Source organism: Harpia harpyja, chromosome 1 (genome assembly GCF_026419915.1).
Source record: "Harpia harpyja isolate bHarHar1 chromosome 1, bHarHar1 primary haplotype, whole genome shotgun sequence".
Classification (NCBI taxonomy): domain Eukaryota; kingdom Metazoa; phylum Chordata; class Aves; order Accipitriformes; family Accipitridae; genus Harpia; species Harpia harpyja.
Window position 1 is genome coordinate 54749987 of NC_068940.1, and position 17721 is coordinate 54767707.

At 40.0% G+C, this 17721-nt stretch overlaps 1 protein-coding gene across 4 annotated transcripts in view; it reads left to right on the forward strand.

The window, feature by feature from the left end:
* The window catches only part of CPNE4 (copine 4), a 249061-nt gene that overhangs the window by 214448 nt on the left and 16892 nt on the right, over positions 1–17721 (forward strand). For all 4 annotated transcript variants that reach the window (XM_052795212.1, XM_052795187.1, XM_052795197.1 and 1 more), the window contains one exon: positions 12324–12378. In XM_052795212.1, coding sequence (XP_052651172.1) covers positions 12324–12378 — 55 coding nt within the window. The remainder of the gene's footprint in view (positions 1–12323; positions 12379–17721) is intronic.

A 17721-nucleotide genomic window follows, 5' to 3' on the forward strand; every position in this document is an offset into this window, starting at 1 on the left:
CTTTCATTTGTATTACAAAACTGCACCCTGCTCAGCATGGAACAACACTGCCCTGTAAGCCAGAGAAGCCCATGGCTAAACTGGGGAATGGGGGAACATCTCCTATCCCCTGTGTCCCAGCATAAGGTCTGGCCACGTCCTGACTGCAAGTCAGGACCTGACCTACCTACCTCTTCCCCTTGCCCTTCCACATCCTGGCTTTCATCAGAAGGAAAGGGCAGCGTGTGGGCAGGCAGGAGCTCCCGTGCTCTGCAGGAGGGCATACTGCCTGAACACTGCCTGCAAGACACTTGTGTAGGTGAGAGCCAGCACCCAGAGAGTACAGGGATGTGCCCTCAGCACATATACCTGCACAGTGACAAGTCTGTTTCCATTATTATAGTCTGGAAACATCTGTGAAAACTAATACCTATAGATAAAACAAGAACTTTTCCCAACATAGGTGCAGGTGTGCTGTGTATCTCTCATGTAAGCACATGACCTATATACCTAGACAGACATATGTAGAGATGTATATAAAACTAGTTTTACTCATGTGTGTATAAATATATAGGTATGCATATAATATATAGGTATTATATATACTTACATATGTATGGTTAACACTTAACCATGCAGTAAAAAAATTGATACCTCTTTTATGCTGTTTATAGCTTTCCTCTCTGCAGAGCAAAGCCATAAGTCACAATAACAACAGTGCACACAGTTTGTTAAAATGGCTGGTCCTTTGATCTTAATGATTTGTTTTACCAGTGCTGGAATACAAACAACTAGCCATGAGCATAGCTCATCTTTCATTCTGCAGTGATTGCTGTCTCTGGCAAAGGAAAAAAGGGCTGGAATTGGACTGTAAATAGCTTGTTTGTAAGGATAAATGCTGTTACATGCGCACCATGCTAAAGGCTGAAATAATTCTTAAATGATCTTACATTATCACAGGTTTTAATGATCATATTGTGAGTGAAGTCCATGGCAGGACTTGCAAATCTGCTCCTCAGTTTGAAATCTGATTTCTGCAGTTAGTAGCTTTCCTTTCTCTTCTGCTTGTTAAGAATCTCATTATATTACATTAAATATTTATCTTTGCATTAAAACCTCTGTTCTGATTCAGCAAGACACTAGAGCTTATTATCTAATCCCACTGAATTCAGTCTGACTCAAGCTAACACTGAAGTATTATGCAAAATATAGATGGCACTAAGGTGGAGTTAGGAGTTTTACTGAATTTGAACTTTATTGTTAATTGTTTGCCCCACACCCAAATGTTCAGTGCCTCCCATATGCCTGGATGATCTTTATGATTAATTTTTACACATAGTTTTATATTTGTGCATACATTCAGAGTTCTTCAGTAGATTAATAGAAAGTGCTCACAAACATGTGTGAGAATCGGCTTTTGCATGGTCAAATCAATACTCACACCTTGAAAAAGGCAAAGTTTAGATGTATTTTATCAAATACTTTTAAGCATTTGTTGCATTGGGTATTTGTGGAACTTCCCATTCTTGATGGGCCATCCCCATTCTGATCTGCACACTCAATGCATGATTCCATGTGTTTGACCACATAGTTTTGTAAAATGATGTAATAAATTGGTCTTCATTTTATTTGTATTCAAAATCTATTTCAAAGATTAGTTCTTAATTATTTTAAATCTCTATGTCTGTTTATTCACTCTTAAAGATACTGCAGATTTTTTTTTTATTTCCAACAGCCCTTGAAACACATGGAAGATAAATTCTATCTGTTTCCTGACACTAATGTCCTTTTTTATTTAGGCAAATAGCCTCCTTAACTCTAAATACTCAAGTAGCTCCTTAAAACTGACATTCACACTGAGATCATATATTAACAAATAAACCGCTTGTGTAACACATGCTTGTCTAGCAACCTCCCTAAAGGCCACTAATGAGCACAGAGTACATTATTCCTGCAAAGTGCAGAAATTATTTATGTGTAGAGTTCTGTAAAATACTTAAGAGTGAAAATGTAAAAACTGGGCCACATTCCACAAAAGATATGAAAGTCCTGAAGTCAGTCTGAGTTTCAACATCAGCTTCTGCAGTCAGTGAATTGCAGCAGTAGCTGACTAGATGCAAAAATTCCTCTTTATGATCTCTTCTTCAGTATTTTAGGCCTAAGCGAGTGCATTCACTCTGATTGAAAAGCATATAAAAACCTTCCTTCCCTCGTGCAATAAAGTGCACTTGAAAATTAAGAAGGGAAAGAAATTAAAGGAGAAAATAAAAAAGACCAGGGTTCCCCGTCCAGCACATCCCTTTCTAAGAAGGGAAAAACCTAAGTCAGATGAAAGGTCCATCTGTCCCAGAAACACATTTCCTGACGTACACAGCAGAGGATAGTTAGGGAGGAGAAAGAGGACAAGGTATGTATAATGCAGTACATGTTATGGAAGTCATACATAAATCAGTGCAATCGGTCCCAAATGCAAAGATCAGTACATACTTAAATGCTGTGTTTTGGATTGAGGCTTTAAGTGGAAAAGAGATCCCAGAGTTTACACCTTGCAGTCTGCTTTATTAATCAGAGCCCCATCCCTAAGAATTACTTAAAAGGTTATTCATCCTGAAGCTATGTCTGGGTTTGTGGATGAAGACTCAGAGAGTTACCTTGACTGGAGGGATCCGAATTAAATATGTTGAGGTACTTTTGCCAGACACAAGGAGAAAAGCAGAAACTTGCTTTGGTTGAGATAGTAGGATAATAGTAGTTCATTAAAACTGGGGCAAAAGAATGATCCCTAGGATAACTGGCACTATATGCAACATTAAATATTGTATTGAATCCGTACATAGAGCTATAGATGTTAAAATTTAATCTACCCATACAGATCAATAAGTAAAAATGTGCTTAATTATTAAGCATCTCTCTTTAGCACTTTAATTACAGAAACAACCTTTCTGGAGGCTGTTAAGCAAAAAAGCTGATTAGCATATCTAAACAAGTTTAAAAACCATGGGGAAAAGACATGAATCTTTTTATTTAGTGCTTTAATAGGACCAAATTTGCATAGACATACAACAGAAGAAAAATAGAAAAACAGTAACCTATACAGAAAGACTTGTAGCTTATGTTTATCAATAAGCTCAGGTGCGGGTAAACATATTCTGAAGTGTTTGGATAACCAAGGACTAGAACTGCATGGGAAAAACGAATTGCTAATACTTTAAATCACCAAACTGGATTGAAAATCCTTGGATTTAACTGTTGAGGACCTAGGCTGGCACAATTATGTAATATATACGTACACATATTTAGTATTTGCCTTTGCAGAACCTGTATTTGCAGACTGCTTCCACACAGGGATTTCTACAATCACCACTTTTTATCCCAAGAATCAGTACAGGAGAATTAGTCTAGTACAACAGCTGTGTTGGGAAGCTGGCTTCGTAACAGCTTCTTTTGCATATGTATGGACATACATACATATATATGTGTGTGTGTATATCTGTGTGTATATATGTATATATCTTCTGGCCCTTTATCTGGGCAGGTACCGTCAATTCTTACAGCTCTGCCTTTTCCCTTGCCAAGTTTTCGTCATTGAGTCTTCTTTACTCTGCCTCTTCTTCCAGGAACTCAGTTCCTATGTCAGTGTATCAGTCACGAGCAGTCCCTTCCAAGTTTCTTAGCAAAACTACTGCTTCCTCTACATACTTTTCAGAGACCTCTGCTGCATTCTGTCAGCTGGTAGATACATCAAAATCTGAACGTTCTGCATGGCTTTTCTATGCGGTCTTTACTATTTCTCAATTCGGCTCAAAATCTCCTCTGAGGAAGAGCTTTGTTCTGTGCAGTAGTTGACACTTCTTCTGGGCTGTGCAGCCTGGTACCATTGGGATTTCTCTGTCAGCATTTCTTTCTGAAGAGAATGACTTGAAGTATAAAACCCTACAAACTTTATGTGAAATTGCATACCACCTACTGCTGTAGACACTAGACATCTGTGTAAATAAAGAAGTATTAATAAGTAAATAAGCATAAGTAAAGGAGATAGCAATTTATCTTGCCATTTTCACTGATGCCATCTGATACTGATCTGGTACATCTTTAGTCAACACAACCATTTCCACAATTTCAGAAGTGTGAATTTCCTCCTTGCGTTGTTAAGGATGTAACTATTCTAGTCATCCACTCCATTATATCAGCATATAGCTGAGAAGCAAATTATTCCCATTTGGAAACCCTTCTGTGGGGTAAATGAACACCATGTTCTAAATCTTCTCATGCAAGTTTCCTCCTTTAGAGAAAGTGGACACCTTTTGCCTGACCTTAACAGGATGTTTGTGGGTCAAATTGCTCTTGGTTAAAGCTAGGCAATTCTTGTGAATTAGGTTCCATTTACTGTCTTACTATCCCCTCCAAATTATTGTGAAATTAACCTTGATCAGAGATCCCAAATCAGCAGATGAACAGAGGGTAGTAGCCCATTTCCTCCTGTGTATTCAGTGATGCCTAACTGAATGTTTAGTCATCAGTATATTTCACTTCCAATTTTGCTCTAACTTGTTTTGATAGTGTTCTTCATTTTGACTTAATGTCATTTTGATTTTGGTAAAATTACATCAACAGTTCGTTTGGTCACATTAGATCATGATATAATCTCTGTACCAGTTTTATCCTGCTCATCCTAGAAAGCACATTTGTATCTTGAGAGCATTTGATGAGAAATTCCTCTCCCTGCACCTCCCTGCATACATATGCCAATGCAGTCCTGTGTTCCCGTCTTCCCAGCACACCCCTTATAGATAGGTGTTTTCTGATAGAAAATGGTTGCAGAGGAAGGTCTCTGACCAACCCTTCCCAATGTAATTTGTAAAAAAGGACAAAATAATGTGCATATGTAGCAAAGCTTTTGTTCTTGTGGTTGCTTAGTGCAGTACACCCTGAAACTTGGAAGCCACCTTTGTGTTTGAAGAGGGCAGGGCCCCACCACTGTTCAGTTTGGATATCTTCACCATCTGCACCTTACATGATGGAATTCAGCCTGCTGCCTTGCAGTGTCATCTTCAAGTCATGTCAAGTTTTAAACATCTGCGATTACAGTCTGTGTGAGAATGACCTTTTCAGTGATGGTACAGTTCTCCACATATGATCCCACAGATACGCCAATTTACTATAGAGTTAAGGTTTTGGAAGGTACAGGGACATATGTGCAACCCCTTAAAATACATAGGACTGTCTGAAAACTGCCTGGTTTGAGAAGTTAAATATAACTCACCGTAGCGTCTTGCAGCATCCCCTTCCCTAGTTTATTTCCAGTTATAAAGTCCTATTTCTTTTTCAAGATACATTTTACTGAATTGGGTCATTCATGTAGGTATAAATCAGGTCATTGCAATTTATTTGTCATCTTGCAGGGAAGCTTGACATTTTGTCTCACCTTCCCGAGTATGCCATTTTATTAGGCTATCCTTCTGGCAAGTGATATATCTCGCTGCCATTTCATTTTGCTTAACCTACTCCTCCCTCCCTCAAGCTCTGACAACTTTTTTTTTTTCTGTGGGTATTCACTTTTCCCAGTCTAGGAATTTCTGAGTTCACTTGATATTTTTACCCTGCAGAGCTTCTTTTGCAATTCTTTTAATGTTAACAAGGGGAAGTTTAAATCCATTGTACCTGGATTTCGCTTTGTTAGTTATTTCAGGAGTTGATGCCTTTCAGTAGTTAGCTTCAGGGAATTTGTATTCCCCCGCTTCATTAACTATTTCCCTCACAGGTGAGACAAGCATTCCCTCATATTCTTGAAACCCAATTACGTGACAGTATCTGTTTCTCAGTATTCAGCAGATTCCAGCTCCCCTAAGGTGACTAAGAGCTGTAATTAAAGATAGCGAGTGAATTTTAATGTCAGGATTTTGCACATGATTGTGTAGCATCCCTGTGACAGACCAAACAATGTAGCTGTTGCAGTGACTTACCATTGATTTGCATGCTCCCAGCTCTCTCTTGTGACCAAGATGCATGATAATCAGTTCATTCTTGCTGCCCCGTTAAAAATCACCGTGCATTATGAACTGGATGCTAAGCCTTGTTAGGTACAGTGCAAGTTTGATTAAACACGCAGTAACCTGGCCAAAACCAGAGATGTGGTTTTATCAAACCAAGCACAACCACACAGTGAATATGTGGTGACAGCATAGCGGTCCCCCAGAGAAGAATACAGATTAGGGGAAGAAAACACTGCTGCTGCTGAATTCTTGCAGTCTTCTGACTCTGACTGGGGCAGGCTGAGAGCTGGACCACAGCCTGGCTCTACTCCCAGCCCGTCCTGGAGGAGCACAGATGGCCGCGCAGGACTGCAAGGGGTGAAGCGGATGGGCTCTGGTCCTTTCCACTTAAATGGTTTTATTTAGCCCTATTCAATCATACAGATCATGTCCTTTATTTACCTCGCTCTGCTTGCAAAGCAGGAACTGAAAATGTTTAAATATTTCAAATGATTTCTATATTTTCTTCGGAACTGCTGCTAATCCCTGTAAGCTTTTATGATTCAGAATTTACTGGCATCAAGCCCTTCGCAGATAAGTACTAAATAATACACTCAGGAACATGATTCAGTCATATGCTTTAGAAAAGAAACACTTAATTCAGCTCATATTCTTCCAGTTCACTCCCTGAACATGAAAGATTACAATTTTAATTGAGTTTAGAGATGACTCTATTTTGTTTGTGGCATTTGCTGTTTTTTCTTTTCCTTTCTCCTTTTCTCTCTCTTCTCTCCCTCTTTCTCTTCCTGTGCCACCTCCCCTTCCTTCTCCCCCTCCTCACATTCACACTTTTTCAATTACATGTGTAACAGATACTTCCCTTTTGTTTTGGCAATTTGAAATTTCTTTCTAACAGAGGAAAAATATCTGATCTCATTAGGGGAAAAGTATGTGGAGCAGAGCAGATCCACGGTTTATTCTTTTAAGATTGGAATTGAAAAAGAAAGGCATAGTAATCGATTTTGCTGCGTCTGGCATAGTGCTTTAAAAATATTTCTCTGGTAATTCTGATTACCAAAAAAACTTTTTTTTTTTTTTTTACCAAAAAAACCAAAATTACAAGTAACAGCTTAATACTCAGGGATTCTAGTCAGGTATATTTCTTGCAAGAATTTCAAAGAGCTGTAAATTTAAGATCCTTGGTCATTTGAAACTAAAAATGGGTTGTTAGTGTTTATTTCTCCCCACCCCATGTTTCTTTCTTTTCCCCACATTCACTGCATCATTAGTACCACTAGTGCTACTATATTGCTCTAGCATAAAGTGAGCAGGTTTTCATGCTGAGGCTCTCCAAGGTCAGGTCAGTAGCATCCATACAAATTGCTGCATTGACTTCAGGAGCTTGAAGGTAAGCACTTCTGTAGATACACACCAAAGGGCTTTTATGAGCATCAGTAGAATGAGTCCCAAACAACCTGTGTAAGTGGCTAGCTAGAAGTTCATCTTTCAGAATGACTAAATGGCATTTAGAATGACTTAGGCCTTTTTTCCCCCTACATTTACTCCATACAATTAAAAGCTTATATTCCCAAATTAGATTTTAAAAGGAACTAATTTTCAGAGAACATAGTCCTGGCAGCTCGTGTTTCCCTTTCTGAATACAGGTATTGCCACACTTGTGAATATCTAGCTCTATCTCCAGCATCGTCTATGCCAGCAGCTTCAGAGGAACTTGAAAAAGACTCTCTGACTAATTAATTTCACCCAGTGGAAAAGTTTTATCTGAATTCTCCTCCTTGGTATTAGGAATAGCAAATCCTTCTCAGAATAAGGCTGAACTCCAGGTTTCGATGATACTACACATCAGAGGGCACCAGTGGTTAACAAGACAAGATTTTGGAATTTTCTTTATTTTGCTTCTTTATCTTTATTATAAACATATTTCTTACCTTCCAATAACACTAGGCTTCCTAGTGACAAAGAAAAAGGTATCATTATCTGTATCACACTTACTAATTTACAAAACCTTACTATTTCCTCTATTCGCCTCTTTTCCTGTCTCTGCAGTACACCTCACTGAATTCTCTCTCCACTCTGCCCCTATTAATGTATTGATTTGTCTGTCATTGCGCTTCCTCTGTTTCCACTAGATAGCTTGAAGGATGGGTGACTAAAACTGAGCAACGTTCCAAAAGGATAATATGGGATATTTTCAGAATTTATTTGCTGCTATGCATTACATTATAGTTGAGGTTACTGAGGGACTTTTCTCTAACTGGTTGTACTTCTGTTCAGAAGACTGCAGTCTTGGATTCCTGACAATTCCTTTCTGTGTGCATTATTTTACATTTACCAATATGAACACTGAATCTGAACCATCTCCCTGATTTTACCTTTAGGGTATAACCTAGATCTACTCAGTCTTTGGTATCTTTCAGTAATACATGCCTGTTTGACTGGAAAAAGTACCAGAACCCATATACATCTATGCTTGCATGACTACTCATGGCCCTTATATAACCAGGTATAAAAGTCAAAGTCCAATGCTTTTGCTTTTTTTGATCTTCATGTCAAGTACTTCAGCTTTTTTGAAAATTATCCCAAGTTTTCATTTTCAAGGGAATCTATGTAAAACAGAGAATAATATAAAATGTGAAGTAGACATGACAGAGTAATTTTGTAAAGATTCTGCCAAGCCATGATCCTCTTTTTCTTACTTGATTTTGTAAATTTCAGGGTCTGCAGAACCAGCTTGTTTTACCACTTCTGTGTTTCTCTCCTGTCCCTCTAGGAATCTGTCTCCAGCAGGACAGTGCAGGCAGTTTGCTTGCATGTGCCAAGGACTCTCTGGCTAGGTTTAAACAAAATGAGTCAAAGATCCTGATGTGGCCTGAGGCCAAGGACCTGACACTGCCCATGTCCTTGTATCTCAGCTTTCTTCCTCCCAGCACAAACTGGTGATGCTCAAACTGCCATTTGGGAGCAGTCAGAGGCACAGCTGTCCCCAGCACCGTGGCTGGGAAGTCTCTGGGGGCTGCTGGTTGGCAGGAGCCAGCGCTATGCCAGGGAGAGTGTGAACAGTCACATCCTAGTGCTTCAGCCAGGGTCCTCGGACTTTTTCCTTGTATAAATGAAACCCAAATGCCTGAATAAGCAACACAAAGGGAAAGAGAACCGGTTCTCACTTTTCTTCTTTTGGGTGAGTTTAAATTACAAGGAAGAAAAGAAAAGTCATTAGAGCAGATCCCTTTCCTACTGAAATGCCAGGTTAGAAAACAGGGCTGGAGTCTCCGATGCATGCAATTCACCCTTGAGGCAGGAAGAAACCTTTTCATTTTCTGGCTGTTGTTTCAGTCCCTGGATGTCCCAGAAGCTGGGAAGCTGCTCTGCTTTCTGCTGCAAGCTGCCATGATAGCCCTGGGTCTGGCAGAGCAGCTCTGTCATGCCTCTATACCATAAGGGATTGTCCTGGAAGCGAGAGCATCCCTGGGTGCTCTTCTGGGTCACTTTTTCTTGGCTGTGTCTCGGTAGTGCAGGATAAGCAGAATGAGGGCAGCAGGCTCAGCTGCTGGGTTTTTTCTCATATGACAGTGAGGGGTGGATGGGAAGACTAGAGACGGTTACTTTGTAAAATACCACTAAGCCATTAAACTGCATACCTACTAAAGAGTGAGACCTTTATATTAGCTAAACACCTTGTTTTGTGTGATAGGAGAAAAAGCATTGCTTACATTAAAAATCTGTTTTATTCTGAAAGCTGTCAGCCACAAATTTTGAGGGGTGGTCAAGGTATACATGATTATCTTTTTTATGCAAGGGATGTCATGAGTGATAATCAAAAGGTTCCCTTCTTACCTTAAAGATCAAGCTCCAGGAGCACATGGAAGTTAATTCCTTGGTCCCAGCAGCTTGAATCAGAATATCAGAGGTACGTACCTAAATTCTGGAAAATAAGGAGCTTCCTAAGGAGAGTGTGGAGCTATTCTGAGTGAGGCAAGAGAAAGTACTAAGCACAGGAGTAGACCCCAGGATACCGCTCCTCTCTAGAGTTCATGCACTTCCCTCTGAAAAGCAGCCACATGGAGTCCCATCTTGAGGCTGTGCATGATCAAGCTTTACTCTTTCGGCAATGGTAGCAGTAACTAGCACTTGCTCAAAAAGGAGATATGGGAGATTCAGACATAAAGCCAGGTGTCCTGACTGTGGTGATAAGGTATTCAGGGTGCAGAATAACAGTGGGGGCTGTGCCACTGTGGGACTGGGAATGTGGGAGTCTCGACACCAGAAGGAGAATCCAGGCTGCCGGAGGTGCCCCTTAGTGCTGTCTCTGAATTGCTGCAGAGCAGAAGATGGAGCTGCAGATAGGAGAGTGCCTACACTTGTTTACACTCGAGAAACATTGCAGTACAAACACAGGTACTGTATGGATTTAGGCATCTCCCAGGTTGGGTAATTACTGCCAACATCAGCTTTTTGGATTGCTTTATTGAACTTGGGCATTTATGTTCTACCTAAGTAAAATTCTTTTTAGTCTTTGTTTGCTCTTGCCCAAAATCAATTAACTTGCAGCACCACAGGGTTTGATTTTCTAATCCAGCCATGCTTAATCATTGATGTAAAACAAGATTTTTTTTCTCCCCTCAGATTCTTTTCTAATGGCTTCTTATTTCTTGCCCTCTAAGTGTGCGCCTGAATTCTCTGCATCTATTTATAAGGGCTTCCCCACTTCCAGAAGTGTTTAATCAAAGAGAAGGCTATCAGCAGGTGGCTCGCATCAAATGTCAGCAGCTTCATTTCTGACATCTCTTGGAAAAAATGTTTTATTACCATGCAAATGATGTTACTCTTCCTTTCCAAGATCCATTGTCACACGCTGTACCATATGGTACACAGAATTGTGCTCCCAAGATTTATGCGGCAACTACATTTTGTAGCAGAAAACAATTGTGAGAGCTAAACCATCAGATGACAGTCACCACTGGTTCCCAATGAGCTGGCGAATATTTCTGTATCTCATGGTTACTCTAACTACAGAGGGGGCACTTATTTCTGCTTTCTTTTAAACCTTTCAATTTTTCTTTAGCTTGTATCAGAAATATCATGGTGCCTTTCACAGCCTATGCCGGACAGAATAGCCCAGCAGCTTTAATGGGTGGTATTATCTTTCTTGAGTATGCCTGGGAAGCAAATTATTCAGTTGATACTTGGAGTGGCAATGTCTTGAACTACACAAAGAATATTGAAGCTGCTGGCATCTCTCGGGAATTTTTGAAAGTGCCAATAATGGTAGTAGGAACTCAACTTTTCAAAGGGCCTTGAAACCCTGTAAGCAGAATAGGATAAACCTATGAGGGTGTTGATTCATCAGAGCACTGGAGTACAGTCCTATGACTTCAGCAGGGCTTCAGGATGTGTTTAGAGTTAAGCATATGTTTGGGTGAATTGTTAACCTCAAGTGTGTGATTAAGTGCTTTGCTGATTCAGGGACGAGACATTCCTAACAGCTTGTTGTTTTCCACTTTGCCATCTGGGAAGAGGCAGCTTGACAGCACGTGGGCTGTGTGAGACATTATTGCATTTCTGAAAGGATATTAACAGCCTTGAAGTTTCCAGGTTCTCTGAATCAGGAATTTTTTGTCTCTGCAGATCTAACTGGGGTAGAACAACCTCACTGTTGTGTTTGAAACCAAACTGACCATGCCACAGCATTTGCTAGGTTATCAGCCTATTCCTAATTAACATAATCTTGTGTTTTAGTGGAACTGCTAAAGATACAGGTGGAAAGCTTTACAGAACCTGCAAGTTTGGGGGCATGAACTTGCCCCTTTTGGATATTTTAGGAAGTCTCTTTTGCACCTGGACAACTGTAAGAACCCAAATTTGCAAGCACTTTTAATTACAGAGTCATCTCTCCACTACACCCATTTTCTGACCTAGGGGAGCACATCTCTATTTATATGAAATAAATGTTGTTACAGGCTGTTAAGACAACTCACCCTCATGCTGCAGCCAGGTAGTGCAAAAGAGTGGGTCATACAGACCTGTTACTTCGTTTGTGAGAGAAGGGCAAGATATCTTGATCCCTTGGTATTCTCCAAATTATTTTAACTTCCCAAAAATACTAGGGGTTCACCTGAAAAATCTCCTGTATCACTCCCCCATCTGGGCAGCACACACCCCTCCTTCTCTAATCCAATACTGTCCTGGTTTCAGCTACCTTTCCAGTCTGCCATGTTAACACTCTTGATCTAAAAGCCATTTCTGTATTGTTGTGCTGCTTTGCATTTTTGACGAATGCTTACAAAAGAATGTTAATTGTAACAAAATGCATTTCTCTGTGGGAACTCTTCTTTTTTTTTTATTTTTTTCCAGTGACAAAATGTTCCCAGCCTTTGGATTTGGAGCAAGGATACCACCAGAATACAAAGTAGGTGCATAAATGACATTTTCTAGTTTCCTTGGTTTGTGAGGCACAAAATAAGCAACAAATGGTTCAGTGTAGGGCAGGGGCTAGGGGGAGCAGCTCCTACTGCTTGTTTTCTCTCACCTGGCTTTCTCACCCAGTGATATCTCACTGAAACCAGAATTCAAAGCTAGACTTAAAATAGTTATGTTACACCCAAATTATTTAATGGTATTGGCAAAGCTTTGTTAATGGATGCTAGTCCAGTAAGAGGAGACCTGATCTTTTGAACAATGCTTGCCAAGCATATTTTGAAGCTTTGCAAACCATGGGTTGACAGAACCCATTTTTGGAAGATGTGGTTCAGTGAGCGGCCTAATGTCCATGCTTTATGATGAAGAGCTTTAACATCTTCCTGAAAATACTTTTTAGAAGAGTTTTGCTCTGTGGCAAATTTCTGCACCATGGTGGACATTGTCAATACCAGGAAGAGAAACATAAGAGCATGCTGGAGAGAAGTGGTATTTATAAACAAAACAAAATGAGAGTGTTCCACAGTGATGGTGCAGTTGTAAGTGTAAATCTGCAGTCTGGTAGGGCTGGAGTGAAGACAATGGAGTAAAAGAAGGAGCATCCAACAGAGAAACGCCTAAGAAGAAATAGGCAGAAGTTCAATCCTGTGTTGCACATGCAGAGGTAGTGTGGGCAGAGGAGTAATTCTGCACAAATAAGTAACCAAAAACTAGCTGGAGATTCTGCAACTCAAATACTGTCTGGAAAAGAACAGCATTAGACTTCTGATCATGCAGAACATAGCCAAGATGCATGGGAAACAGAGAAGAAACTGATATAATTAAACGTTAACAAAGACTAGAAAAAAGTGCTCCCAACTTGTCTCCCCTAACTTCTTATCTTCTGCTGCAAAAATATGGTAACACTATAGACACCACAGCAACACTGCAGATCTACTATTCAAATGTTCTTTTGATGTTTTCAGTCAAAGGTATTACAAGTCATACATATCTTTTGTTTTATTAAAGGGCAGCAGTGTAATGAATGTAATAACTCACATCTTCAAATTTAGGTTGAATCATCATGAGAACTTCTAAGTTCTGACCCCATCATGTGGCTTTTCATTTTAATTTAGAGTGTCTGCTCTTGAGCCTGCAGCCCTAATGAGGTGATCTAACCTGCTTATAGCATGTTGGTCTCTGCACAACAGCAGCTACTCTTTTATTTCTTCCAGTAGACACCAGATTGCTAGGGCTGTGGAATAAATTACTTCCACTGCCAGGGGTTTCTTAGTAACCATGAGAGCCTCCACACAACTTAAACAACATAGCTTCCTTAAAAGTCTAAATGAAAGCTTCCCAACGTATGCATGGCAGTAACACAGTGAGTGAAGGCCAGAGGTAAGCAGCCTGATAAAAACAGAAGGCAAAGTAAGTGGATCGAGTGGATTCAGGTCTAATTTATGTCATGCTCAGTCACAAGCTGTAGAAGAATGAGGCCTGTAACTCATTATTCAGCATGAATCAATGCTAACATTGCTATTTAGGATCAGCTGTAAGCCACTGCTTTCAGGCTGGCCATAAGCTCTAAATTTGTTTGCCGAGGTTTCCTTGGTGCACTAGAGCACATGAGAGAAAGGTGTCTGTTTGCAGTGGTGTCAAAGCAGTGCCTTGGTTTCATACTTTCTTGAGCTCCTGCCAATACCCTGGGATGGGTGCTGGAGGGCACTATTCACCTGTCCGTTTAGTGAGATTCTAGCCTCCTCACATCCTTTTACATGCTACAAGAAAAGCAGTGTTTGCTATGCGAACTATTATTACCCATGGAAAAATACATCGTCGTCCACCCCACCGCCCCCCCCATTTTACAGTAGCACTTCAGAATGATGTCAGTATCCACCTCTGCAGGCTCTTCATGAATGTCTTGAGGTTGAACCCCTTTAAAAACGTTTTTATATATGCTTTCTGCAGAATTTCCATTTCAAGAGCACACCGCTATGTTACGTTGACTTTATTTTCCCTCATTTCAGCTCCAAATAAAACACTTCAGCTGTTAGCAGAAAAACAGCATTTCTTAGTGGCATAAGGAATCTGTGGGAGTGAAGGATGCAAAACATGCCATATATAACATTCCTCACCAGTCTAGAGATCCTTCATCTAATATTTGCCAATATGATCCTTTTTCCTCAAGGCCTGACAAATATATCACCCTGCTCCTTGATCTAAGTAAACCTCTGAGAGCAATATTCCCCTCCTGAGTTTCTATCACACAAAACTTGCAGAACGTGCTGGTTATTCCACAGCAGTGTCTCCAACCCATCACTTTTTTCTGCAATGAGAAGAAGTATCTGAGAAGTCTGATGTAAAACGAAGAGGTGGCAGGTAATATGGACTCAGACACTGCTGCGAAAGGTCACAGTGAAGAGGAGGAAAGAAAGCTTAACCACACACGCTAATTTCTTAGCAGGCAAAACTCAAAGGAACTGAAAAACCACACAGCAGCACAAAACTTACTGTTAAAATGAACAGAAAGTTAGAATTGCGTCAGCCCCATGACAGGTGTATTGCCAATAATGACATGTTCTTTCCTATAGAAAAATTGCAGGCTGACACCTGAATAGGTACAAAACAACTTGCAGTTTGTTTTAAGACAGTCTTGGTTATTTCTGCATTTTTAATGAAAGCTTCATTCGCTGCTTATGCTGGGAAGAGTTGCTGGAGAGAACCTCACTGCAGTTACAGTACAGCATCTTTACGATCCTAACCTGCACTGTCTGGTTTGCTGCACAGGTAAGGAACTTGAAAAGTGCCATAGTCTTTGTGATCCTTGCACTTTTCAGGAGCTTGAGGGCAAAAATATATGCAAACCTAACAAAAAAGAACTGATAGAAGGATGTGTAATGGACCAAGGGAAAAAACAGAATTTGTCACCTTATCCACACAACTTGGATTTAGATGTGGAAACTGGGCAGCATGCTCAAAAATCAAGTACAAAGGAAAATAAATGGCCAAGCTTTGCCAAGCAGAAATGTCTACAATGTGGTCTTAGCCAGAGACACAAGCTGTCCAGCTCCCAAACTGTTTGATTAATGAGCATTCTGAAAATAATAGCTTTTGAGCAATGGTTCTTTAAATTAGTTAGTGTCTTCAGCTTTTGCAAAATATACAGGCTTTCCATATTTAATTTTCAGACTGGCAGTGGCTTAATAGCATTCAATTTATTCACAGATAAATGCTCAACATTGTGCATCTCAGCATTTATGCCTGTATGCATCTATTGTTCATGGATTTTTGACAATCTCTATTTAAATTAGTAAGAAAGCATTCCTAAACATGGCTGAATTTGTCAGATTGTTTGTCAAGTAGTCCCAGTACCATCACCATAGAGGTTTCTGGAAAGCTGGAGCTATTTGGGACAGGGAGGTTAATTTAAATGAATTCAACAATCTAGAGAGGGAAAAAAAAGATTACTAATTTTCGGAATTCAGGCATCCATATTCAGCATTTACAAAATGAATGAAAAATGTGGTTTCTGAGTCAAACCAGCTTTTTATTTAAAAAATGGAAGTTCAGTTAAAGTAAAAGGGGTTTAAAAAAATGTGGAGGCCAAAATAGAATAACATGTTTCGATCCAACTTAAATAAAATGCCTTTGCGTAGTCCAAAAGCTTTCCAGCAATTTGCTTTATGATTTTGTGGAGTTTTATTATTTGTCAGATTCCAAGGTAGGGGTTTTGTTTGTGTTTTGAGGTTTCTATCTGAGACCAAAAGACTTTTTTTTTAAAGAAATCTCAAAAATTCTCATTCATTAGGAAATTCTCCTTTCAGTCTTAATTAGAAACCTATTTAGCAAGGGCCATGCTACAAGGATGAATTTCATTACATCTGAATACAAGGGAAATAAGTTACCTGCTATGTTAAATCAAGGTGACTTTTCTACTAAACTGGTCATAAGCATGTGGAAGTATGGTTATGGTTCTTGAAAGAGTCTCACGGGTGCCATCACATTGATGGACAACTGCCTTTCTGTATGCAGGTGCTTGTCACTGTGATGTGCAGGCAATGGAGGCATTGTACAGTGGTAAAAAAAATTACTATAATCTGCCTTAGCAAAAATATTTTAGACTGTTTATGTAGTTGATATAGCCTCAGAAATGCTGTCATCGTAACCTACATCATGATATATGGTAAAGCTACTTATTTTGCTTGTTTAAAACCTTGAAGAAATTACCTGAGAAATAATATGTTCCTGGTGCAGGAAGTTCCTGGACAGCTGTGTTTTAATAATCCCACATCTGTCATGGTATCTGCTAAATAATTTATCTGGAGTCCTGCAGAGGGAAAAGATTAATACATAGCCAAGTGCAAGTACATATCCTTAGTTAGAGGCTTTGAGTGGTGTTTTGTGCAGCAACCCAGGTAATGCCAGGCTGATCACATGTAATCACCTCTGCACTCCAGAATTTCTCTCTCCTTTCTTTTTACGGACTGATGTTAAGAGAGAGGAGGAGGGCTGAGCAGAGGATCATATTCGAAACTTAATCCAGGGTCTGTGACACACCATGGTTGTGAGGACATTCCTTATTGTAAGGCAGACTTCCACCACAGGCCATGGTCTACAATTCTTTGCAAAGTTCTCTGCCAGGTACTAATGTAAAGCAGGCATTCAGTGTTTGCATGGCTTGACATATTCCAGGATTTCCTGACTGTTAGATTGATCCATCATACAAACCACCGTAGTAGATTATATAAACATGCTTGCTTCTGAACAGCCAAGTGTCGTCTTGTTTCCCCAGAGGATTTCCCAGTCTTCAGCATCTTAGATGTTCACACTTTTGCCTCCTTTTCCCAATTAGTTTATCAGTTCTGGGAGTGCATGAGGGCTGTGTCATTCAATACCAGAAAGATGCCGTTTAGTATACCAGCTTCTGGTCCTCTGTCATCAGCATGGTTTGCTTTTCAGTCACAAAAGCCCTTGCATGTTTAATTTAAAAAAAAAAAAAAAGGAGGGTGGCTCATTACCCTGCACTGTTTTGAAAACAAAAGCATTGAATGTTTGAGCCAAACCATCTTTTGACACGGGTGGGCTTTACATGGAGTCCTGTCAGGTAGCGACCCAAGTTCAGTAAGGCCATCAGTACATGTCATGTGCCTGAAGTCTCTGCTGGTCTGGACCCTCTTGAATTTTGGCCACCACAGGGGAGACAGCACGGGTAGATTGAAGTGCAGCTGGTTTTACTTACCTGAGGGGGGAATGAGTTCTGAGCATTTGGAGAAACTCTGCTTTAAAAATACCTGCTGTTGACTTGCTTTGGGTGATGATTTCCTGTTTGTGAACCATCACTGAGCAGCTCAAA